We start from the raw sequence: 26,580 nt of genomic DNA, 5'->3' as shown, positions 1-26,580 counted from the left end.
CTCACAAATGAACATCACAAGGTCGAGTTCCCGGCAGTTCTGCTTGAATCACACATGACTTAAATGCAGAACGCCATCCAATTATCTGCTTCAGCTGAAAGTCTTTAAGGCTGCACGTGAGCACCATTCACAGGTGCTGCACATGATGTTGATGAGGGTGAAGAACTCTTCAGCCAGCACCTTCTCCACAGACAAATCAGTTTTCATGCCACCTGGAGAGCAAAGAAAAGAAAAGAACACCAAAATGTCCAGCCACACACCCCAACACACAACACAAGCAGGTGCTTTTACTTTTACACACCTACAAAGAGAGACAGTTGCGGAAAACATCAAAAGCACTACACTTCCCACTCATGGTAACAGCAACATGACACTTAACTAAACTGACTAAACCAATTGAACTACAAAAACAAACAAAAAAAAACAACACTAACAACACTGTTAAACTAACATGAGCCACAATAACATTCAAAACCCCCAAACCCTGAACTCCCATGGTGCATTGCAGCACAACAGCCATTGTTCATTGTTGTGAGCTAAAATCGCTAATTTCTCAAAAAATATTAGTCTTATCAACTTTCCATCTTAGTAGCATTCATCCTTGACCCAAACATAAGCATACCAAACAGCAAATGTCAGCTCTCCCCAGTTTCTCCATGATCAAAGCCATACACACACACGCACACAGAGGCCACTTGGCTATTATAATATAGATTGTGTGATCTTCTTGTTAAAAATAATGTGTAATACCTTGCAAATGCAATTCTATTATCAACATTAACAAATGATTAAAAGAAACATACCCAGTGCCAAAATACATAAACCCTTCAGAGTGCACTATTTAACAATATGAAAGAGAATTAATTACCTCTGTAGCTGCTATGAGCTACTGCTTTTGCTTTCTCTGCAAGCTTATAGTTGCATTTTCCCCCCAAAATAACAAAAAGTGGCTTTTCTTAATTTTGTATCATGAGATTGTAAATGTATATTTATATCATAATAATCTGCTTCATTGAATATAAAAAGGGTAAGAATTATTTCAAACTGATTTTATAACTCACACTATTGATAACACTCTGTGTGCGCGTGTGTGTGTGTGCGTGCGTGTTTGTGTGTGAGTTCCTTCTTTTTCTATTTATCCATAACCTGCATTAGCTCCTCCTACCATGTCCCATCAATGAATGACACCTTGTGGGGTCTTCCCAGCAGTCCCAGGGAAGTTTTCAGGTAAGGACACAACAATCCGGTACTCTGGTGGCTGCTGCCTCTTCCTGAATACATTGTTGAATTTCTCCAAGGACAGCGAGAGGCTACTGATCTTTCGTACTGGTCTGAACAACTGCAGGGTGTGATCGCCAGAGCAAGCGAAAACACTAAAAGAGGGAAGATCTCATTCTTTGTAACCAGGTGAGTGACCACACACATGCTCAAACACTACGTTATCGAGAGCCTCACTTTAATGAGATTCATTATGCCGATTAGGTCACGAGTAAACATTTGACTTTCTTTACACCTATTCCACTGTCTCTGAAGAATGGTTTGCTGAAACAGTTGGGAAAAGGTGCGATACCTGAACTGTGAGGTTCTCACTTGCCCTGGAAAACACACTGCACCAGCACACTGAAGGTGAGTGTGTGTGTGTGTGTGTTCTTGTTTTTCTATGTTTATTGGGACCTCAACCAGGATACACGTTTTCCATATTAGGACTGGTGGACAACTGACAACACGGGCATGTGTTCACATGACTGTTCTGTATGTATTCTGTTAGATGATATGTAACAGATATTCACAGTATTTTGAGTTAAGTGGTTTTGCACAGTATTTTATTGCATTTCACCTGATTATATCTGGTCTCTTCCACAGAACCCTCCTCTGTTGGAACTTGTCAAGGCAACGCTGCCTGCAGGTATGTGTACTCGTTTTTCCATGCTGACTTATTAACTAACTTTGAATTCAGAGACACTCTTATTTTGACGCTCTGTAATACACAGTGTAATCAGGAGATGATTAAAACAGTTTGATTTGTCAAAATACACACTTATAACATGATACAGTTATCTATACTGTGTTATCAGCAGAGTACACAAGAGGAAGGACTTTACTTCTCTCTACTCGTTGCCTCCTTCAATTGATTCTCTCCGACTGACAACTCCCCTGCCCTTTGATACTGTACCGTGCATCCAGAAAATATTCACAGCGCTTCACTCTTTCCACATTTTATGTTACAGCTTTGTTCCAAAATGGATGAAAGGGTTATTTTTTTTTGTCAAAATTCTACACACAACACCCCATAATGACAAAATAAAAGATTTTTTTTTTATTTTTGCAAATTGATTAAAAATTTAAAAAACTAAGAAATCACATGTACATAAGCATGAGCCTTTGCATGAAGCTCAAAATTGAGCTCAGGTGCATCCTATTTCCACTGATCATCCTTGAGATGTTTCTACAGCTTAATTGGAGTCCACTTGGGGTAATCATGTTTGGACATGATTTGGAAAGGCACACACCTGTCTACATATAAGGTCCCACAGTTGGCGGTGCATGTCAGAGCACAAAACAAGCATGAAGTCAAAGGAATTGTCTGTAGACCTCCGAGACAGGATTTTCTCAAGGCACAAATCTGGGGAATGGTACAGAAATATTTCTTCTGCTTTGAAGGTTGCAATGAGCACAGTGGCCTCATCATCTGTAAACGGAAGATGTTTGGATCCACCAGGGCTCTTCCCAGAGCTGGCTGCTCATCTAAACTATGTGATTGGGGGACTTGATGATCACTCTGTCAGAGCTCAAGCATTCCTCTGTGGAGAGAGGAGAACCTTCCAGAAGGACAACCATCTCTGCAGCAATCCACGAATCAGGCCTATATGGCCTGTAATACCCCATTTACACCGAATCCACGACTGAGTTGCGATCGAAAAATGGCCTCTGCTCACCATCACTTTCACTGACTCCCACTGGGATTGCAGGCTGGTCACAATGGGGTCTCCATGGTTGGAAAAAAGATCCCTCTTGGTCACCATCATTCTCCATCGGCCTCCAACAGGTGTGTGATTGTATTCAACTAAAACACTCGCACAATTTGTCCGACCACTTAACAGAAACAAGGGTCTCATAATCGGTCTTGATAAACTCTCACCTCTCAACTCACCCTCAACTTGATCCTGTGGGGCGTAATAGACTCTCAATTGACTCTCCATTGGGTTGCATCACTGACTGCGGATATTGACATATTTTTCACTTGGACAATACAGTCACAGTGCAAGCTTGGTGTAAACGCAAATAACAGATAACAATGGAGACCAGCCAAGACTTGAGAGCTGACAAAATGTCACAATCTTATAGGTCTTATATAGGTCTCAGATCTTATACTTCTGCTTCTTGTTTTATGGTGGTTGGCATCCAGCTTAATGGTGTATTACTGCTATCTTCTGTAAATCACAGTTTCTCTGTCAGATCAGTCATGGGACCAGCAAAAAATAAAAAATGCAAATTATAGTCTGGAAAATACAGTAATATTATAGGCATAATTGACTAGATGTACAGTTTTATGCAAACGTTTGGGCACCTCTGATAATTTTCATGATTTTACTTTATAAATCGTTTTTTGTCTGGATCAGAAATTTCAGTTAAATATATCATGTAGCAGACAAACACACTGATATTTGAGAAGTGAAATGAAAGTTCCAGTATTTACAGAAAGTGTGAAATAATTATTTAAGCATAAATTTGGGCACCCTTGTTATTTTATTGATTTGAATACATTTAGCACTAATTATTGGAACACAAAATTGGTTTGGTAAACTCATTGACCCTTGACCTCCTTACACAGGTGAATCCAATCATGGCCATTTGCCATTTGCAAATGTTTCCGCTCTTTGCATCTTTTCTAATGCATGGCAACATGGGAGCCTCTAAACAACTCTCAAATGACGTGAAAACAAAGATTGTTCAACATCATGGTCATGAAAAATACAGTAGCAGCTTGTAGTGCATGCAGGTGGTTCCTTCTTTTGGTCATTGATGACAATGCAGTATTTTTTGATGCATAAGTCGCTTTGAAATATAAGCTACAAGACCATCTAAGCAACTTTTTAAAAAGTGACTTATAGCCTGTGAGGGCCCCTTCACACATAGTACGAATAAGTACAAATCAGGGTGAATCACGGCAGAACAGCTCTTATGAGCGAACCATAAAAACATCGAGCCGACAGGCAGGCATGAATGATGCCACTGCAATGGTTTCATGCAAGCGGGAACACAGTGCGAGCAGCTGGTGTGAAAAAAAATACAGGCTGCGACGGTCTTGTGCACATGGGAGCACAGTGCGAGCAGCTTCAGCATGTCTAACCACATCGCGCAGCTCTGATTGCCAGCCAGAAACATTACTACTGAGCTCCCATCGCTGTCCTGTAAAAGGTGCTGGAAAATGTCTGATATCAAGAAGGACATGGACGTATTTAAAAAAAAAACACAACCATACACCATATAAAAACACCACATTTTATTGAATCCCTCTTATCAAGCAGACAATACAAGTATGATCCCTCTGTAGATGACCCGTGGTCACAGACGTACATTCATGAAATGACATGAATGAGAAGCAGGGCGCTCTTATCATGTCCACATCTGCTGGTGGCGTGTCCAGCCGGGCCCGCGCATGTGTCCTGCCCGACACACGTGTCTTGTGGACAGCGGACTGCAGGACAGACACCACGTCATGTGGAACAGAGCTCACGTGGGTGATGTGATATTCAGATCTCCCGCTGCGTGTTATGATCTGACAGTCTGTTTCACCTGGAGTAGCCTGTCAGTGTGCATGACGTGCACTCACTCGCTGCAGCCCATTGCGACAGCGATATATGTTTTTATGTATGTCCACATGAGGACAGCAAGCAGACACGCGTGTCACAGTGAACAGTTGTTAGTTCATGTCCATCCAAACACCGTACATGTTCTCCAGCTGGGACGTCCAGAACCAGAGATCTCCACAGCTGCTCCTGTTGGCGGACACACCCCTGGCAGTTCAGTGCACACACCAGCGTGTCTCTGTGTCTGTTTGCAAAGCCACACTCGTGGGGCACTTAGACAAATTTCACATCCAGCTAGAATGTGACGTCTGCTGACTGTTTTCGTGCTAATAGCACAAATGGCCACACAAACGAACACTGTTAGATGTGCGTGTGTCACCTGGAATTTGTCCAACACCTGCTGTGAGAGGGTTTGATGGGCTCTCATAGTGCACACTCTGTTTTTCAGCCGCTGGTGTGCGCAAATGGTTGTAGCAACAGCTGCGCTAGGCCTTGGAGGCAGCTACGATTTTACACGTATTGCATGTGATTCCTGCTTTATGCGCAATTCAACCACATTCGTACTATATGTGTGAAGGGGCCCTAAGATACAGCAAAATATCTATGTGGCCACATGTTATGATTACAAATATGTCACCACTTGAAGACTGTCAAGCAATTCCAGCAATGCTACACGAGGAGTACCCGCCACATCAGGTGGAAAGACTACCATACCAACATCAGTGTCCTGGCTGAAGCTGAGCTTCACAGCATAGAGTGTATCTTCATCAAGAACCAGCTTCAGTGGGTGGGTCACCTCTTTAAAATGGATGACAGTTGACTTCCCAAACAGATCTTCTTCTCCAAGCTGAGCGAAGTAAAATGGTCAAGAGGAGCACAGAGGAAATGCTACAAGGAGCTCCTGAAGCACAACTTCAAGAGTTGCTCCACTGACTGGGAGACCTGGGAAGAACATGTGAGGAACCGAGCCAGCTGGAGAGCAACGATCCACACAGGAGTAAAAGTCTTCAAAAAATGCAGATGAACAACACAGAGGAGAAGAGGAGAAAGACGAAGGAGAGAGAGAGAGAGACCAAGATCCTGACCGGCAGAAGCTTCCAGCAGCAACCATGTTTAGCATCAAGACTAGGCCTGTTCAGTCATCTGTGTCCAGCACCATCCCATCCAGGAATCAACCAAGAGACCATCTTCCTCACCACTGAGAGATTGTCATGACAATTACAAATATGATTGATTTTAAAAGATAAAAGTAATCTTTTTGTTTTAAATCTTATATAGAACCTAGAATTTTTGATGAAATGTAAAAGTGTTACATATATTCATCTAAAGAAGTTAGACAACAGCTGAGTTTAAGTATTGCACCTTTAAAAACATGTAATCTAAATATGAAAAATGTTTGGCACTGTTTATTTTTCTGAAGGTCTATTCTGTTGCTTCTCTGCAGTATGTGGCACACAATCAGTGAATGGCTTTGGTGGGAAAGTTTGTGGCTGCCGGAAAACGTGTCCTGGTCTGACCTGGAGGACAAAGACGGTCGTGTCTACGCCAAAGTCTCTCAGCTTTACGCTGTTGTGCCCTGCGCCCTGTGCCTGCTTTTCATCAGATACATTTTTGAGAGGTGCGGTTGGACGTACGTGTGTGTGTGTGTGTGTGTGTGTGTGTGTGCGCGCACACTGGTATTATGCTGTACAAGCTTCTTGGAGGTTTTATACTCAATGATTTTCTGTTCGCCTGCTGCTTGTGCGCTGGTGCAGGTGTCTGGCCACACCGCTTGCTAATGTTTTTGGAGTCAGGGATAAGGTGCGACTCACTGCAGAGCCCAACCTCATCCTCGAAAACTTCTTCTGCTACCACACACGAGTTCCATCGCAGGTATTTTCAATTTCATTTTCAATTTATTTCATTTATATAGCACCAAATCACAACAAAGTTGCCTCAAGGCGCTTCACACTAGTATGGTCTAACCTTACCAACCCCAAGAGTAAGCACACAGGCGACAGTGGTAAGGAAAAAACTCCCTCTGATGATTTGAGGAAGAAACCTCAAGCAGACCAGACTCAAAGGGGTGACCCTCTGCGTGGGCCATGCTACCTACACAATAGACAATACAGGAAATTATATGGGAAATTTTGGGAGATTTGAGTATTTTATAGGTAGGTGTAAGTATTTTATAGAAGGCACGGGTACGCCAGTTGGAGGATTCACCAGTATAACCAGTCAATCCTTCCTGTTTTTTCCTAGACAGAGGTGCGTTCTCTGTGTAAGAAGACTAGCTGGACAGAAAGGAGAGTTGAGGTCTGGTTCAGGAGGAGGAGGAACCAGGATCGCCCAGGGCTTCGCAAGAGATTCTGTGAGGCCAGGTATGAGTCTGTTTATGTGTGTGTTCTGTGATTTGTCCACAAATGTGAATGTGCAGATGTGTGATGTTATTTTGTTACTGTCCACAGTTGGAGATGTGCGTTCTATTCTTTTGCATTTGTGGGTGGAGTCCTAGCACTCTATGATGTAAGTGTTTTTGGTCTTCTTTTTTTATTCATTTCATTATTTTTTTTTTCTCCTTTTTTTTTTTGTTTTTTTTTCACATCTTTCACTGCCTTTTTTGTTCCATACTGTGTGAATGTACTATTTTAATCTGTGGTGTTCTGAACCAACTTGTCTTTCTCATTATCTCATCTTTTCTTTGCTTCAGACTTTTTCCTCACACTAATGTTGACACAGCAGACACACATACAGCAGTATGGTGACAATGTTTTTCAAGCTTGTTCAAACCCCTCACATTCTGCTCCTCTATTTTTCTTTTTAAGAAACCTTGGCTTTATAATCTCAGAGAGATCTGGGCAGATTTCCCTAAACAGGTAAGAGTTGCATTTATTACAGATATTGAGGTTACCATGTGGTGACATGCTTACAGCGTGCGTGTGTGTGTGTGTGTGTGTGTGTGTGTGTGTGTGTGTGTGTGTGTGTGTGTGTGTGTGTGTGTGTGTGTGTGTGTGTGCGCGCATGTGCGTCTTTCTGTGCAGTCCATGCTGCCATCTCAGTATTGGTATTACCTCTTGGAAATGGGCTTCTACCTTTCTCTGGTCTTCAGACTGACATTTGATGTCAAACGGAAGGTGAGCGCACAGATAAAATGATTGTGCCGCACTGCAGGTGTTCAAACAAATCTACCATTATACCGTGTGCACTCACGTTACTTTTGCCAGGAGTTATACTCTTGCCACATCTTTGAGAATCTGCAATAAGTTTGGGGAGTGATCTGTTTGTTCTATCATGTACAATGCATGCTCGTGTGTTTTGTGTATTTATGAAGGATTTCAAAGAGCAGGTGATTCACCATGTAGCTACTGTCACACTTCTGACTTTCTCCTGGATTTCAAACTACATCCGCATTGGAACTCTTGTGATGGCGATTCACGATTCTGCTGACGTACTGCTGGAGGTCAGTTCTGGTCTTACACCTGTGCATGTCCACCGCAAATGATCAGTTGTCATACAAGAGGCTGGTGCAGCATTTGTGGAGTGTGATGTCATGTCTTTTCATTATTGTCCAGGAAAATAAATAAATAAATAATCCTGACTAAAATATTTTAAATCTGTTGCCGATGTCGCAGACCGAACGGCCCACCCCTAAAAATTGGTCTGCCCTGCCTCCACTGCGCATGCGTCATTTCGGAGCTCAGCCGCTCTCTGAGACAGACTCTCTTCACCCAAAGCGATCAAATGGATAAATGAGATTATTAACCATCAGATGACGAGGTACAACCGCTGAAGTCCTTCTAAAGGAGAGGTGTCAGTCCCATCGTTAGGAGGGACAGCTACCCTGTCATTAGGAGGGTGCTAACTAGAGTACAATAGGTGCTAATTAGAGCAATTGTTAGTCACTGCCAATACAGTCTGCCTCTCAGTAGGAGGGGTCTTGTTAAGTTTAAAACTCCAGCTTTTGCTGGCTTCTGTTTGTTCTTCTCTCCAAGAGTCAAGACAGAAGTCACATTACCAGAGCAAGAAATTTAGCTGAGGAAGCTTCTGCGATTAGAAGTGAAGCGTCCTCGCGTCAAGCAACCCAGTCCAGTCAAAGATTCAAGCTTCTCTACTATGGAAACCACCTGGACAACTGAGAGCCTACACAGAAACTTAAAACAGCTTTATATTGACAACTCAGAATGTTGAAAAATACATGTGCAAAACATACACTATTCTGCATGTACACACAGCATTTTTTCCCTTTCAATATATGTAAATTTAAAAATAAGAGGTCCAATTTAAATGACAACTAGCAACTTGTTAAACTTTAACAAAATAAAAGGACACTGGAAGTGCATACCAATGCTAATGAAGTAATAATGTAAAAGAAAATTGGTGGGAATTTTGTCTTCTTTCCCATTTAGTCTGTATGTGGGTCCTACTCGGAAGGTTCCCGTTTCAAAAGCGCCCCTGTCCATTCTCCCTGTAATGTGGAGTTCAGCCAGGAAGTGCATCCGGTGTAAAACTTCTGCCAAGTCAACATGCGGATCCACCTTGGATCTGTGGCGACCCGAGTGAAACAAATAGGAAGCCGAAGAGACTTACTGTTGGCGCACGGTCTAAAGCTGTTAGGACAAGTATGTGTAGGACATGTCTAAATCCACTTTTACTGTTTAGACAGTGTGTAATCTGAAAAGAACGGCACAGGTCTCAAAGGGGTTGCATTTACTCACTTTATTAATCATGCTTTTTGGGCGGAACATGAAATAAACCAACCACACTGTCATTCCTGTTAAGAGTGATCGGAACTTGGCACATTGCTATTTTGATGGAGGACTCAAGTGAGGGGTTTATTGGGTTTACATACGTCTGTAAAATTATATCAATGGAAAAGTGTTTGTTGTCCCACAGTGTAGTGTGCTATGGATTGCATCCAACTGTGTAGATCTGATGCTGCTTCATTAAAATCTGCCTCGGGAGGGTAGCCTAATTTAAATAATAAAAATAAATAATGTTATGGGCCTAAGTAAAAGGCACCATCATTTACATTTGTTAAACACACTTCAAATTCCTACAGTGGTTGATGTTATAAGAAAGAATACCTACTGTACATATAGCTTTTATCATAGAGCCTTCTATTGGCTCTTCAGTTCAACAAATCCAGTCTAGAATTCTTTCATATTATATTTTAAATAGCGAGATCATTAAGAGCACACTACTTGATGAATTTATGTTGCAGTCTCACAGAAAGTCATGATTCAGGAGCATGAAATATACAATAATCTGTTGGTTCGTGATATTGTGACGAAAAGCGAAAAGTGAAGCGGGGAGGTCGGGGGTGGTTAGGGTGAGGAGAAGGAGTACCATTAGGTTATGGTTAAGGTTAGGGTTGGGGTTTGGAGTTGGGTTAGTAATATTGAGATAAAAAAAAGCCCCGTCACAAAAATTTGACTCATTTTGTGCCGGGAGCACGAACAAATGCATGAGACTGGGCTGGGCGATAAGCCATTGGATTGTTTTTTATAATTTTAGGAAATTATCCATTGAATCTCAATGTTAAATGCTGAGTTTACTCTTGTCAATCTACTCACTCTATTGTTTACTGTACGTTTTTATTGTTGCCTTTTACTCTAGTTTGTGTGGATGTTATTTTTCCCAATTTTGGGTGTTTTAATAAAGAAATTAAAATTAAATTATTAGTGAGGAGGAGTGTCAAAGTGGATCATGTATGAGAGCAGACGCTAAAGCTGAAGCAGTAAGGTGATGTTATTTTATTTTCAATTAGTATTTACAATTATTTCATTTTAATTTTGTTTATAATTAAGTTTCCTTGTAGTATAGTGCACAAATGCACATTCCTGTGTGTACAGGTACTATCCATTAATAATGCGACCATAAAACATTTCTGAATATTGCGTTGTATAAATAGTTGAAAACTTTTGCATTTGACTTGTCCCTGGTTGTTGCTAGTCAATGGTGCACTCACTTTGTGTTGCCTCATAATAACACACAAACACTGCTCCTGACCACACATCATTTTAATATCAACACACCCATGAGTGCACCGATGAGCACAGGAAGCTGGGCATGAAAACGATAAATGGGTTGACTGGAAAACTTGAGCAACACTGTGAGCCACTTTGAACGAGGTGTAACAAAGGGCTGCAAACACCAATTGGTGTTGTATTTTTGTATTATCCATCATGACTTTTGTTATCTATCCACTTTTGTTCATGATATGGTACCAACACACACACACACACACACACACACACACACACACACACACACACACACACACACACACACACACACACACACACACACACACACACACACACACACACACACACACACACACACACACACACACACACACACACAGTAGTGTTCAGAATAATAGTAGTGCTATGTGACTAAAAAGATTAATCCAGGTTTTGAGTATATTTCTTATTGTTACATGGGAAACAAGGTACCAGTAGATTCAGTAGATTCTCACAAATCCAACAAGACCAAGCATTCATGATATGCACACTCTTAAGGCTATGAAATTGGGCTATTAGTAAAAAAAAAAAGTAGAAAGGGGGGTGTTCACAATAATAGTAGTGTGGCATTCATTCAGTGAGTTCGTCAATTTTGTGGAACAAACAGGTGTGAATCAGGTGGCCCCTATTTAAGGATGAAGGCAGCACCTGTTGAACATGCTTTTCTCTTTGAAAGCCTGAGGAAAATGGGATGTTCAAGACATTGTTCAGAAGAACAGCGTAGTTTGATTAAAAAGTTGATTGGAGAGGGGAAAACGTATACGCAGGTGCAAAAAATTATAGGCTGTTCATCTACAATGATCTCCAATGCTTTAAAATGGACAAAAAAAAAAAACAGAGACGCGTGGAAGAAAATGGAAAACAACCATCAAAATGGACAGAAGAATAACCAGAATGGCAAAGGCTCACCCATTGATCAGCTCCAGGATGATCAAAGACAGTCTGGAGTTACCTGTAAGTGCTGTGACAGTTAGAAGATGCCTGTGTGAAGCTAATTTATTTGCAAGAATCCCCCGCAAAGTCCCTCTGTTAAATAAAAGACGTGCAGAAGAGGTTACAATTTGCCAAAGAACACATCAACTGGCCTAAAGAGAAATGGAGGAATATTTTGTGGACTGATGAGAGTAAAATTGTTCTTTTTGGGTCCAAGGGCCGCAGACAGTTTGTGAGACGACCCCCAAACTCTGAATTCAAGCCACAGTTCACAGTGATGACAGTGACGCATGGTGGTGCAAGCATCATGATATGGGCATGATATGTTTCTATGGTGTTGGGCCTATATATCGCATACCAGGTATCATGGATCAGTTTGGATATGTCAAAATACTTGAAGAGGTCATGTTGCCTTATGCTGAAGAGGACATGCCCTTGAAATGGGTGTTTCAACAAGACAGTGACCCCAAGCACACTAATAAACAAGCAAAATCTTGGTTCCAAACCAACAACATTAATGCCTCGCAGATGTGAAGAAATCATGAAAAACTGTGGTTATACAACTAAATACCGTATTTTCCGCACCATAAGGCGCACCTAAAAGCCTTAAATTTTCACAAAAATCGGCCGTGCGCCCTATAATCCGGTGCGCCTTATGTGCGCACTGAATTCCAAAATCTGTATAAACGACCGACGTTGTCTTTGACCGTCGGAATATCGGACCATTTCCCGCTGACACAGGGACGTAATACGTAAAGTACGTACGCTGGCAGCGTAGAGTACGTACCCTGGCAGCGATAAACCAATCGGAGAACATTACGTAATACGTAAAGTACGTACGCTGGTAGCGTAGAGTATGTACCCTGCCAGCGATAAACCAATCGGAGAACATTACGTAATACGTAAAGTACGTACGCTGGTAGCGTAGAGTACGTACCCTGCCAGCGATAAACCAATCAGAGAAGAGTCCGTGAGTCCGTGGTGCGTACACTTACCTCCGCCTCTCCTCCGGTAGTTACCGTATATTACAGGTATCCTGCAAAACATTTGTTTGTCTAAGGACCCCCGAAAATGGCGTCAGCGAAGAGACATGCTTACGAGGCACAATTCAAACTGCAGGCTATCAGTTACGCGGTTGTTCATGGGAATAGAGCAGCTGCGAGAGGAAACAAGAAAATGAACTGCGCCAAGTTAAAAAGACCAAACGGAGTTTCCGCGGAAACAAAGTTGGCCACAGCTAGAAGACCAACTCGAGCAATGGGTCATTGAACAAAGAACAGCCGGGAGAAGCGTCTCTACAGTCACCATTCAGCTGAAGGCAAAAACGACAGCGATGAGAGGGAAGATGAGCGGGAACCTGGCGTGTTTGATGGCGAAATTGCCCAGCTGTTCAATTCAGACACAGAAGATGAGGACTTCGATGGATTTGTGACAGAACCATAATAAAAAAATAATGTGAGTACCATATTGTTGAATAGTTCAAAGTTGTTAAAAAGTTAAAATACACTCACCGTTTTGCTTCCATGACCTTTTTTTTTTTTTTTTTTTGTAGACTATATGTTTTACCGTGCGCCTTTTGTCATGGTTAAGTACCCGCTAATTGAGGGCGCGCTTTATAATCCGGTGCGCCTTATGGTGCAGAAAATACGGTACTAGTTTAGTGATTCACAGGATTGCTAAAAAAGCAGTTTGAACATAATAGTTTTGAGTTTGTAGCGTCAACAGCAGATGCTACTATTATTGTGAACACCCTCTTTTCTACTTTTTTTACTAATAGCCCAATTTCATAGCCTTAAGAGTGTGCATATCATGAATGCTTGGTCTTGTTGGATTTGTGAGAATCTATTGAATCTACTGGTACCTTGTTTCCCATGTAACAATAAGAAATATACTCAAAACCTGGATTAATCTTTTTAGTCACATAGCACTACTATTATTCTGAACACTACTGTGTGTGTGTGTGTGTGTGTATATATATATATATATATATATATATATATATATATATATATATAATATATAGCTTGCTGATGATTCCACAAAGCCTGTATAAACTTTGATTAAAGAATGAGAATTTTTAGAATTGAGTATTTGTCCCAGTGAGATATGAGTAAGTGACAACAGAAGGGAAGAAAGTGTCAAAGTAATAAAAGAAAGAAAGAAAATAAATCAAATTTATTTTTCTTAAAGAAAAATCATGACAAGCATAGATTAGAAGGGATCAATCTTACATTATCCGAAGAACAAAAATAAGTAAATGAGAGAATCAGCTCAGTTATTACTTGAAATTGTTGACGTTCTAATAAGCTGTCTGTGTGGTTCGCATAAACTGTGAGTGGTAAGATGGCCGCCAGTTTGCTTCAGCGGATTGTACGGAGTGTGAGGGCCAATGAGCTATCCAGTAATATGTACAGATCTGTGTCCTTGACCCAAAAACCATCTCACTACGGTTTTTTTTTTTTTTTTTTGCCACATCAACTTCTTTTTAGTTTGAGTTATCATGTACACCCATAGAGAGGAATGATCACATGATGTCCTCTGGAGGTGTCCAGAAGTTACAACTCCTCCCTCCCCTACATGGATTGGCTGATGCAATTACGTTTGTAACACTCAGAAATCAGGAAGAGTCCCACGACTTCAGCATTTAATTCATCTGAGACTTGATGTTTGGTTTAATTTTTAAAGTAAATATCAATTAAATTCAGTTTTTCTTATTGAGCTTGCCTCATAGATATGTTTCTGTAGAAGCAGATTGTACTGAATCAACACAGCAATGGTGATGGACAGGTTGCTGGATACTGATATTTTCCTGATATTTTCTTTGGGAGTGACAAGATTGAACATTCAGAGCTTTATTCTCACATGTACAGAGTACGTTGTACGGAGTGCAATGAAATTCTTGCTTCAATGACGTCTTCACAGACTTCACAATTAGCTAGTAGTTCCAGTAAGTTCAATAACATTATGTCTAACTAACAATATTATCAAAATGACCATATGTGGCCATAAAAGTGAAAATGTAAAGTGTTGAGCAATTAAACAGACTTTGACATGTGTGTTATGTATTTAAAAAAGCATCATTGCACATGTGTGAGCACACTGTTAATTCCACATTATATTGCACACTATGAACATTGTTATTATTGCACAATTAAACAGTCTCTATATGTCACAAGTGTGTACACCGAGCAGACTGACAGGATTAGGACCATATCAGAGGGACAGCACAGGTAGGAGACAAAATCTGAGAGGTGAGATTGAGATGGTTTGGACATGTGCAGAGGAGGGACCTAGGGTATATAGGGAGAAGGATGCTGAGGATGGAGCCACCAGGCAGGAGGAGAAGAGGGAGACCAAAGAGGAGGTTCATGGATGTGCTGAGAGAGGACATGCAGGTGGTTGGTGTGACAGAGGAAGATGCAGAGGACAGGATGATAACGACACAGACAGTCTGCTGTGGCGACCTCAAATGGGAGCAACCAAAAGAAAAAGAAGTATCTTGTATTATCTCGTTCTTATGTTAGCAAACTTAAAAAGGTCCACATTAAACTTCAAGTACATTATCACATTTAATGATTCAGTGCAAGGAACCTAGCTGATGCTTCTCCATGTTTTTATTTCATCCTGTCACAGGCTGGAAAGGTTTTAAACTACGCCAAGTGGGACCAGGCTGCTAACACCATTTTTGTGGTGTTTACGGTTGTCTTTATGGTGACCAGACTCATCATTTTCCCTTTCTGGTAAGGATGTGGAATAGGTGCAGCTTCTGCACAATGTTTGGTGTGTTTTAGTGAAGTTTTCCCATGTACGTCTTCTGCAGGCTCATCCACTGTACATGGGTGTACCCAGTGGAGCAGTTCAAGCCCTTCTTTGGCTACTACTTCTTCAACTCCATGCTGTTGGTTTTACAGATGCTCCATATTTACTGGGCTGTTCTCATATTGAGAATGGTTTACAAGTTCATCTTCAGCAAGGTGTGTATACAAATACATAGCGGTGAAAGAGATGTTTGAGAACACTTCTTTCTGTAGGTGACATGTCTCTTTGTTGCTTTGAGTCGCTCTCATTCCCACCACTTCATCCTGCAGCTGGAAGGAGATGACCGGAGCGACAAGGAGGAGGATGACAGTGACTCAGTAAAGGAGAGAAACCACAGACCAAATCACATAAATGGTTCTGGAACCCGAGACCTGGTCAACGGATACTAACCTGTAAAGACAGTCAAATCTAGAAAAAGACAAATAAGCATCAAATCAACTTAAGTTGATAATATTATTTTAAATATATATATATACCTGGCTGTGATGTTTTTAGATTTTGTCAAGCTGTTGAAGGAAGTGATGAAAATTGCTTGGGTGTGATCATGTGCTTGTATGGTTGTTGGGGTGTATTTGCATGTGTGGGCATAGTCGTAATGTAACCAAAGCACAGGGAAATTTATGTTTTTATAACCATGTAAGATTGTGTACTGGTCAATATTCAACCCAGCTTTATTGGCTATGAGCTGCAGTACCTATGAGGGCATCTGCTTGAAAAATAGATGTAGTGCAGTGAAATGACAACTCATATGGATAATTTTAATTGTGAATGTGCACAGACAACAAGCTAATTGTGCATTGTATTGTGTGGTGCATGCTGGGCTAAGTAAAAGGTCATGGCTGTATCATACAAGACATAAATGTGGAAGATGTTTCAGGAGGGGAAAAGTGGGTGTGTTGAAAAAATGTCTGGAAAAAATAAGGAACTTGTTCCTCGTGTACTAGCATAATCTTGATCATCTAGCTCTTCTTTTCAAACACCACTCTGTAAAAACAGGGTCTAGATCTATCTACATTTATCGATTGTGAAGTGGGCACAGAGCTGTCAAATCTTGAATTCATATATCGGTCACTGATTGCTAAGAGCTCCTATGTCATAGGGAGGGGCATGAAGGGTCATAATGTTGCAGGCTTTCCTTGCCACCAATCACCTCAAATGATGATGAGAATGTTAAGTCGAGAGGAAGAGCTCATTATGAATAAGACCTGCTGAGGCAATTGGTTGTAAGGAAAACCTGCATTGTCACTGCATTGAATCACAGCAATGACCCCAGTGTAGAGAACCACAGTGCAGAATCAGTCAATCAACATTTATTTATATAGCCCTTTACAGCACCCAAAAGGTGCCCAAATGGCTTTACAGTTTGAATAGGTCTGAATAGGTTTTGTCATCCAAATAATAATAATAAAGCTTCAGCGGCACACAAAGGCAGGAAGATTGGTTAAATACACTGGATTGGTTCAGGCACACAAAATTCAGTCCAAATTAGCCTCAGCTTCTATGAGGGTAAGGCTCAGGTTTGATTCATAATAATCAGACCAAAACTATCCTCGGGTTCTCTGAGGGGAGAGTCACAAAATATGAAACGCAGAGCCAGGCAAGGTTTAGTAGCCAAAATTCAGTTTGTGAAAGCAGTCCGTCTCAGGGCTAGGTAGCAGATTTGTTCAAAACACTGAATAAGTTTAATAACCAAAAGAAGTCCTTCAAAGCCTGTATAAAGTGAATTTTTTATTCAGAATCTGGATCTGGATGCAGGCCACCTCCAAAATTGAATGGAGTCTTCCATGGCCTAATATCTATCTGTGGTGACAGTTATGTCAAAAGCTGTGCAGTAGTTTTGGCCAATGTAATAACACAAGAGTAACTATAAAAATAACAAAGACAGGAAGCAGACACAATAGGAGTCAAAATGTGAATCATGACAGTCTTGGTCCTTCATGGCACACTATTGGTGGAATACAAAATTGTTTTTGGCATTGATAAAGTAATACTCCATCACCAAGGCCTATGCCATACACTCTAAAAAAGGAATATACAAGTATATTTAAAAATATATGTAAGTAAATATATTTACACAATTAAGAAAACCATATTTAGTAAACAGCAAAAAATGTGCATCTTCTACTTCATAACTCATGCGCAATAAAAGTATTTGAAATGCAATGCCCATGTGGAGCCCAGTGACCCAAGATAAGATCAAAATTGTAAATTTATATAACCATCTCTCATTCAGACACACACACTTTCGTCTTTATATATAGAGGTCAGATAAAAAAAAAACTTTTTCTTTTAAAATTTTGAACGTGTCATTTTTTTTGAACAAGGTTATTTATTTAAACAAAGTTGAACAGGCATCATGAAACAACAACCTTGACGCACCACAAACAGCATAGAACACTTGATAGGCAAGATTAATTCTCAATAGAAAAAGGCATAGTTCTTCATCAAATACCATATAATTTAAACTAAAAAGCAATTTGAATGCTTGCATTTATTGTAAAAAGAAAGAAGAGAACGCCGTCTTCTGTGAACCACAGCGCACTCTGGTGGCAGAAAGGCGTAGTTAACCGTGGCGGTGGTGAATAGTACACCCGTACAGCAGCGTTTGGGTGTACTAAGATGGTCGCTGATACAGTTCCGCCCTCGTGAGAGGAGCCTAGAGCCACGGTTGCCATAGTTACACCAACACGCCGTGTTTCAAGTTATTCTGTATGCGTCGAACACTGGTAACTTATATATCGTTATCTCATTACAACATATTTTTTGGGGCTGGTTTCAGCTAACATGGCTTATGAGAGAACCTATCGCCCTTACGAGCGAACTGGAAAATCCGAGGAGCAGTTCTTCAAAGAGGTCTGTTTCAACATAAATATATGTATAGCTAATAACTGTATTTAAAAGTTTAATAAGGCATTGGGTCGCTGCTGGCTAAATAATTTGGATTTTGACATATGGTGAATACATTTTGCAGATTATTGGTGTAGTTTTCAAAGCATAATCTTTTGGAAGCACTGACTGGCACATTTGTAAGAGAAAATGTTGATTTTACACACCACGGGCAGCTGCCTGTCCACAGTTCTTTTTTTTTTTTTAATTTGCCCACTGTTCTTGGAAATGGACCTAAAATGACAAGCTATGCTACCTACAGTGTAAAAATGAACACCCTAAATGCTAAATGAGTGGTTAAAATTTGAGACAATAGAGTGGTTTCTGATTGCAGAGGATAGAACAACATGCTTATTAGGAAACTTTTAACAGGTAGGTCTCAACAGCTTTAACAGTTTTAAAAATGTTTTTCATTGTTCAGCTTAGTTTAGTATGTTATCGTTCTAAAAGTTATCGGACGGTAATTCATCGGAAGATAATTAGTCCGATGATGGTTTTTAAATTTATCTAAAAAGATAATCCGATAATGAAAACATTATCTTCGATAATTATCTGTTATCAGATTATCGGAAGTGTGCCCACCACTGTCTGATTGATTGACATCAATCAGATCATGTGATCCAGATATGCACTTTAAAATGGCATTGATATTTTTGTTTTGTTTTGTTTTGTTTTTGGAGTTGTAGAATGTATGGGAGATTCTTTATATTTGTTTTACTTTTTTGGCCTGGATGTTTTAAAAAAATAATGTGAAAATACAGCTTTCTCTGCCATTCTCTTGTTAAATTTTCCTCAGAATGAAATAAAAGAGTTTTGGAGAAAAGAGAGAAGGGTGAGCTCTCTATACAGAAGGTAGACTACCTCAAACAGAACATTTTGAGACAGGTAATTTGATGCACCAAATAAACAATTATTGTTAATCTGTTGTTGAAGGGGATGATGTTTGGTATTGTCTCATGTGCGAAGGTGAATCTCTCTGTGGCAGAGGACGGCAGGTTGCACTTTGGGGATGTTGTAATGCTGGTGAACATGGGAGGAACAAACAGAGATAGCAGTGCAATCAGCATCAACGCAGACATCGACAGTTTAACGGCGCCTCCTACACCTGTCATTAAAGCACCATGTGAAATCACAGCAGGAAGAAATGTCCAGCCGTTCACACGCACAGCCTTTGTTATTACCAGGTACATACACACACCTGCATTCACACAAAGTACCACCAGCAAACCCAGTAACACCTGCAAATGTGTATCTTTGTGACTTCAGTGTTGATGGCAGCCCTGAAGGATCAACTCTACATTATGAGCAAAGCTTTGCCCTCAAAAGTACAAGTGGCTTTGCTGGAGGAGTGAGTGATCTCAACACACAAGGATAACAATGATAAATCTTCACATTAGGGGTGTAATGATACACTAGCTCCACGATATATGTCATGATATGCCTGCTGCGATTCAATACATATCATGATACATATTTGGGTCATGGTTCCCACTAATTACGCAGAAAGTAACGTGGTGAATTTTAACAAAGAAACAAATTATTCTGAAGTATAAATTGTTGTCCTTGCTCCTATTTGTAAATCATTGGATTGTTCTGCAATTGAATTTGTTTCAATTCAACTTATTGGACCATTGGTGCCGATAATTATCCCCAGATACCATTGCATAAAGTGATGAGAGTCTACGACTCCCCCTATATGGGACACCACTTCATCACAGGTACTTCCCCAGCCAAGGCTGGTACCAATTTATCGCTGGGTGTACAGGCAGATGAAATGTCTTGTCCATGGACACAAACATGTAGCATGGCCAGTAATTAAACCCAGGTCTCCATAGACCTCTTTCTATCTGTCTTTTTTTTACCCATGATACACAGCACAATGGCATTCTGTTGGATAACGTTTGAAATGTCTTTTAAAAACACTGTATTCTCCTCCTGATGCCTCATGCACACTATCGAGATTCTTTAGATGAAGCTACATTTGCTCGCTACAATGAGAAGCTGAACGCAATTGATGGCATCGATCTTCATGAGGTAGAAGCTGGTCTTGATTGTCACAGAAATAGCAAAATCAAAACACCAGATCAACAATGGAATTAAATTTCACACTATATTTGTAAAGTTATTTAAGCACACTAAATTATTTGTGCAGATGCTTCTGATGATCACAGGTGAGTGAAGGAAAAAAACCCCAACAATAATCAGGGTCCTCAAAATGCAATGTAAATGGAGAGTCAGATTGCCAAATTTTACCCTTATTTGAGCTCGTGTTCATTTTATTGTTGAATCATATATTGCTTTATTCATTTCAGAATTATCAACAAAAATTGTCTGCATTGACATGGTTTGTACACCCAAACACTATGCATTAATTAACCATCATCTCATGTTAGCGCTAACTGGCGCTTTAGGGTTCACCGGCACTGACATTATGTTTACGTTCTCTGCCTTGTGACATGGCAGTGCACTGGGAATCATGGGTAAACACACCCAGAATGGAAAGGAGTCTATTGGTATCCCAACTCTCGAATTACCTCCTCCACATTACTCGTGAGGTTACATGGTTATGATGACCCACAAAATAAGAATTTCTTGAATGAAATATATATTTCTGCGAGCTGTATTATGTTAATAGACTACAAACTACAGTATATTCATCTTTTTTGGCGTGATAGCATGGCTGGTGTTGTGTGTTGGGGGGTGTGGCTGGACATTTTGGTGTTCTTTTCTTTTCTTTGCTCTCCAGGTGGCATGAAAACTGATTTGTCTGTGGAGAAGGTGCTGGCTGAAGAGTCCTTCACCCTCATCAACATCATGTGCAGCACCTGTGAATGGTGCTCACGTGCAGCCTTAAAGACTTTCAGCTGAAGCAGATAATTGGATGGCGTTCTGCATTTAAGTCATGTGTGATTCAAGCAGAACTGCCGGGAACTCGACCTTGTGATGTTCGTTTGTGAGACGCTGAGGACCGCGCCTGGGTTTGACACATCGAGCCCGTGAAGCAAGGAAGGGTGAGGGACACATGCTGTCAGCACACATCAAAGGTGATTAAGTGTTTGACTAATTGTTGATAGTAATTTGGTATTTTGTTACGCAGTATACTTGAATTGTGATGAGGATTTTGCAGCTCGCTTCTCACTGCTGTGGCATGCGGACAAGTGGTCCTCCACCTGTTGTGAGAAGCTGCTCATTTGCATAAAGCTTAAAATACAGACCTGCATGTGTTGCTGATAGTGTGTCTTTTGAAGGATATTAGTTGTAACTGCTAACTTACCTCACCTCTTCTATGCTTCGCAGAGAGTCGGTTTGTCGTGTCCACCTGGGGGGTGTTTGGCGGTGGTAGTGGGTCCAGGAGCGCCAGGCTTCGACCCTTTTGGGCGCTGGAGAGCGTGCCAGCCTTCACTCCATCAGAGGGACGCTATTTCTGTTTTTACACTTTTCATGCACCAGCGGGTGAAATAAATATATTGTTTTTGGAACCGCTTTTCTGGTTATTTGTAGCGCTGGGTTCCGTCTGACGCAGGTCCGCTCCTCAACCCGCGTCGACACATAACAGCTGGCCAGTTATAGTGATTTTTAAACAGCATCCATTTGCATTATGTGTATCAACAACTCTGCATCACTCAAATAAATTACATCTGATTTGTCTCACCTGTCAGTATTCTTTCTCTCCAGCTTTGCATGACTAGTGACCTGCGGACTTTTCAAAAGGTAGGTCAAAGTGAATATGAACGTTAATTATTTAACATAAGCAAGTGTGATGATACACACATAATTATGCTTCTACAGAAATCTTACTGTATATTCATACTCAAGCTAAACATAAACTACAGAAATTATGTTTAAAATGAAGCTGTTTTTTACAGTAGCTTGTTGGTCTAAAATTATTTCAACTTTGTTTGAAGTGTGCAAAGAAGTCCCGCCTGCAGGAAGTAAATTTAGATAATGATGCTTCCTTTACATCATGGTGGAAGATTGTGCACTTTGACCCCCAGGAAAGACTTGAATATGAGGGTCAGCCTGTTCCTGTAAGTCTGTAATTTGAAAGTGCTGTATATAAGTAAGTAAGTAAATAAATAAATATTATATCATTATTATTATTATAATACGCTTCCTGTTTCTTTCCTGTCAACAATATCAGTTATATAGTGCATCCAGAAAGTATTCACAGCGCTTCACTTTTTCCATATTTTATGTTACAGCCTTATTCCAAAATAGGAGAAATGAACTTTTCCCCTCAAATTTCTACACAAAACTACCCCATGATAATGTGAAAAGTTTTTTTTTTTTTTTGCAAATTTGTTTTAAAAACTAGAGCACCATGCTCATAGAGTGCAAACCTCCACCAACACTAGTTTCTAATTCCACAAATGTTTACCTTGGAAAAAAATTGAAAGGTCAAAGCCCTGTTAGAAGTGATGTTTTATAAACTAAATTAGATGTGATCAAATGTCAGGAGTATGTGTTTAGTTCATGCACTTGAATCAAAGTTTTTTTTTTTTTTTTTTTTTGTAGTGTTGACTTTTTTTTTTCTTTTTTTTTTTACTTTTTTGTTTTCTGATTTTTTTTCCAGATAATTTTCACAGAACATTGGTTATCTCTGCTATGCACACTTGCTTACTGGCACTTGGTTTCTGACTGATAACTGTAAGATAGACAGACAGGCATAAAATTGGAACCTCTGTCCAATTTTGGTTATGTAAATAAATCCATAACAGGAAAATGAGAGTGACTGACACACTTTTGATTGAGATATAATGCAAAATGTACACCAAAAAGGCCTTTCAATATTAAATTTAAATGTTCACAAAATGCACAGTCCGGATCAGATCAGGATCAAACCTTGTCAGGCGATAGTGAGTGCCAGTCTGCACCTCACTTTCAAATATGAGAGTGATTGGGGCACGTTTGATTAAGATATAATGTAAAATATACATTAAATGGGGTTTTCAATGCTAAATTTAAATGGCCACAAAATCTGAAATCTGGATCAGATCCAGATCAAACTTGATCAGTTGATAAAGGATACCATCCTACATAAAGCTCTCAAATATGAAATAAATTTTAGCTTTTGTGACAGAGGTGTGAATTTCTGAAAATTCATTCAGTGTTAAAGATAGGGATTTTTCCAGTTTTCAAAGATTTTTCCTGACTTTGCCCTCTCACCTATCACTTTGAAAATTTAATCAGTTCTTGCTTATGTGGATATCAGTCTTGAGTGGAAAGGCACACACCTGTCTACATATAAGGTCCCACAGTTGACAGTGCACGTCAGAGCACAAACCAAGCATGAAGTCAAAGGAATTGTCAGTAGACCTCTGAGACAGGATTGTCTCGAAGCACAAATCTGGAGAAGGATACAGAAACATTTCTGCTGCTTTGAAGGTCCCATATGGCAGCATGGGCCTCCATCGTCCATAAATGAAAGATCGGCTCCACCAGGACTCTTTCTAGAACTAGCCGCCCGTCTAAAATTGAGCGATTGGGGGAAGGGCTTTAGTCAGGGAGGTGACCAAAAACATGATGGTCACTCTGTCAGAGCTCCACCATTCCTATGTGGAGAGAGGAGAACTTTCCAAAAAGACATCTTTCAGCAAGATAATGACTCTAAGCACACAGTCAAGATTTCAAAGGCGTGACTTCAGGGCATCTTTGTGAATGCACTTGAGTGGCCCAGCCAGAGCCCAGACCTGAATCCAATTAAACATCTCTGGAGAGATGTGAAAACGTCTGTGCACAAATGCTCCCCATCCGACCTGATGGAGCTTGAGAGGTGCTGCCAAGAGGAATGGGCAAAACTACCCAAAGATAGATGCACCAGCTTGTGGCATCATATTCAAGAAGACTTGAGGCTGTAATCACCGCCAAAGGTGCATCAACAAAGACTGAGCAAATGGTATGAATACTTATGATGTGATTTCTTAGTTTCATACTTTTAATAAATTTGCAACAACAAAACTAAGGTAGGTAAGGTAAAATAAAATTAATTTACTCCATTTTGGAATAAGGCTGTAGCAAAAAATGTGGAAAAAGTGAAGCGCTGTGAATACGTTCCAGATGCACTGTATTTTGCTATTTAAATCAGTAACTGACCATCATATTTACCATGTATTGTTTGTTTATTTTGTATGCATTCCTGTTGCTTTAATCATTTTAATGCAAGCATCAGTGAGTTGTTGTTTATGTTTTGTTTTGTTGTTTTTTTACAGGCTAATGTGAAAGTGGTGATCGTGCACTGCAAGACAAACCAGGCTCTTGCTGTTTTGGATAGTCATATCATTTGGTATTTTCCATTACATTTTTTAAAAGCAAACCAACAAGGATACATGTCAGGTTACTCACAATTTTTAGGTGTTACAACAAAAGATTGCAGAATCATGCTCGCTGTCAACTTGAAGGTCCAACAGAGAATTTGTGATGCACAAATAGTAACTCCCTTTGGCTTCTCCCTTGTTTTTCATTTGGGGTCGCCACAACAGACCCAAGGTGGATTTGCATGTTGGTTGAATTGGCACACATTTTACACTGGATGCCCTTCCTGACACAACTCCACATTACAGGGAGAATGGGCAGGGGCGGGGGTTGAATTGGGAACCTTCTGCACTGGAAAAAAAAACTAACAACAAAAAACCCTAACACTGACAGTGTCAAATTAACACTGCCAGTTTACATATGGTCCTACTCTGGTCAGAGTGGGGCCATATGTTCACTGTCAGTGTTAATTTAACACTGGTGATTTTACTGTGTAACCGCTTGGCCACCACTCCTTGAAAATTCTAACCAATATGGTTGTGTGAGTTGGCTTGCTGATATGTGAAAGTGACTGCGTTGATAGAAGATTACACCCAAATTTAGGTATCTGCTGAAAACAAACCTACTGTATTTCTACTCATTCATCTCCAAGGCAATATGGCTTTTATCTTAATAATGAGCTGGTAAAACTTTACAGTAATTGTACATTAATTGACATTACTTCATGCTGTACTAAGCATTAACTAACAGTGAGTTAAGCATTAATTGTGTTTATCAATAATTTATTACTGGTGCTTATGTTAACTAAAGTATTAATTTATACATAACTTAATAATTTATAAAGATAGTGAATACCATTTAGAAATATTTTCAAAAAGCAGTTCACTTAATTCACTGTTAGTTAATACTTATTACATATTAATGAATGTCAGTTCATGGAATCTTATTTTAAAGTCTTTCCGATGAGCTTATGAAGTCTGAAATAATTTATTGACAAAAATACCTCCATTCAGAAAGGTATAGAAATTGTGAATTAATACTTGTTGAGGGAGTTATGTTGTACATTTAGTTCTAAGCCCACCTCATTACAGTTCTTAAAATTTGAAGACCTCCAATGTGGCAGCCAGATAATTGATTACATAAATCAAACTGCTGCTCTGTAGGTAATTATTGTGTCCCTGCAGGACCAGATATGGGAATGAATATGAAGTGACAGCTCACACCTTCTTGGACTCCCACAAAGCTGAACAGAACAACAACCACTGGATTGTGTGCACGTCTGACCCTGCAGGGGTGCTCCTCCAGGCAAATGCTGGCATATAAAATTGAACAAAATTGACTGTAATTGGACCAGTATGGTTGGAAGTTTTGCATTAATAATATCATCTAGGAAAAAGTGTAATTAAAATGTTTGTGTTGTTTTTGTGATGGTAACAGATTTATTTATCATGTGCACATCAGAAATATTTCACACTGGACTCCAACTGTTGTACCACCAGAGGGTGTGAAAGTACTATTTGTCAGACCATCATTACAACCATTGTGGTGCCCTTGATTTACCAACTCAGTGTTATTGCTCAGTGGTCACTATATTAGACTGTTGTAGGACTGGAGAGCTTCCAAATGTGTGTTTAATTTGAAATATGTTGAAAGACAACTTTACAAAGCATTGGCTAGCATGATACCTGGTTAAATAAAGAATATTCTGTGCAAACACAGTAGATATTTGTGAATTTATCACTGATCAACAGTTCCACATAGTAAAGTTTGGACTGCTATCACTACATTGAGTGCAAATGGTCCCGTTCAAAATAGTATTAAACCTGCTCCTGAGTGCAGCTAACTTTTTAAGTGTCCCTGAGCGAGACATTGAA

General features: G+C 40.0%; 2 protein-coding genes across 2 annotated transcripts; both read left to right on the top strand.

The window, feature by feature from the left end:
• The first annotated feature begins 1,128 nt into the window (after positions 1–1,128).
• Positions 1,129–16,252, top strand: cers3b (ceramide synthase 3b). Its single transcript, XM_034176568.1, has 13 exons — positions 1,129–1,407; positions 1,534–1,626; positions 1,864–1,906; positions 6,232–6,429; positions 6,566–6,683; positions 7,053–7,171; positions 7,259–7,316; positions 7,616–7,666; positions 7,832–7,924; positions 8,122–8,250; positions 15,383–15,489; positions 15,570–15,723; positions 15,838–16,252. The coding sequence occupies exons 4-13, from the start codon at positions 6,257–6,259 to the stop codon at positions 15,955–15,957; spliced, it is 1,122 nt and encodes a 373-aa protein (XP_034032459.1). The 5' UTR covers positions 1,129–1,407; positions 1,534–1,626; positions 1,864–1,906; positions 6,232–6,256; the 3' UTR covers positions 15,958–16,252.
• Positions 16,253–18,351: 2,099 nt separating this feature from the next.
• Positions 18,352–26,311, top strand: cfap161 (cilia and flagella associated protein 161). Its single transcript, XM_034176569.1, has 8 exons — positions 18,352–18,421; positions 19,251–19,339; positions 19,421–19,638; positions 19,721–19,802; positions 22,130–22,165; positions 22,360–22,482; positions 24,664–24,737; positions 25,891–26,311. Exons 3-8 carry the CDS (start codon positions 19,472–19,474, stop codon positions 26,027–26,029), a joined length of 621 nt encoding a protein of 206 aa, XP_034032460.1. The 5' UTR covers positions 18,352–18,421; positions 19,251–19,339; positions 19,421–19,471; the 3' UTR covers positions 26,030–26,311.
• The last annotated feature ends 269 nt before the right edge of the window (positions 26,312–26,580 follow it).

Source organism: Thalassophryne amazonica, chromosome 8 (assembly GCF_902500255.1).
Source record: "Thalassophryne amazonica chromosome 8, fThaAma1.1, whole genome shotgun sequence".
NCBI classification, from domain to species: Eukaryota; Metazoa; Chordata; class Actinopteri; order Batrachoidiformes; family Batrachoididae; genus Thalassophryne; species Thalassophryne amazonica.
The sequence above is the reverse complement of the archived record's forward strand: the minus strand, read 5'-3'. Positions and strand labels throughout refer to the sequence as shown.

Bases quoted from the DNA above. Each gene is read 5' to 3' on its own strand.
- cers3b (XM_034176568.1), top strand. From the start codon at position 6,257: ATGTGGCACACAATCAGTGAATGGCTTTGGTGGGAAAGTTTGTGGCTG. The intron at 7,317-7,615 runs GTAAGTGTTTTT...TTTCTTTTTAAG, and splicing joins GAGTCCTAGCACTCTATGAT to AAACCTTGGCTTTATAATCT. The intron at 7,667-7,831 runs GTAAGAGTTGCA...CTTTCTGTGCAG, and splicing joins GGGCAGATTTCCCTAAACAG to TCCATGCTGCCATCTCAGTA.
- cfap161 (XM_034176569.1), top strand. From the start codon at position 19,472: ATGCTGGTGAACATGGGAGGAACAAACAGAGATAGCAGTGCAATCAGC. The intron at 19,639-19,720 runs GTACATACACAC...TTGTGACTTCAG, and splicing joins ACAGCCTTTGTTATTACCAG to TGTTGATGGCAGCCCTGAAG. The intron at 22,166-22,359 runs GTAGGTCAAAGT...CTTTGTTTGAAG, and splicing joins ACCTGCGGACTTTTCAAAAG to TGTGCAAAGAAGTCCCGCCT.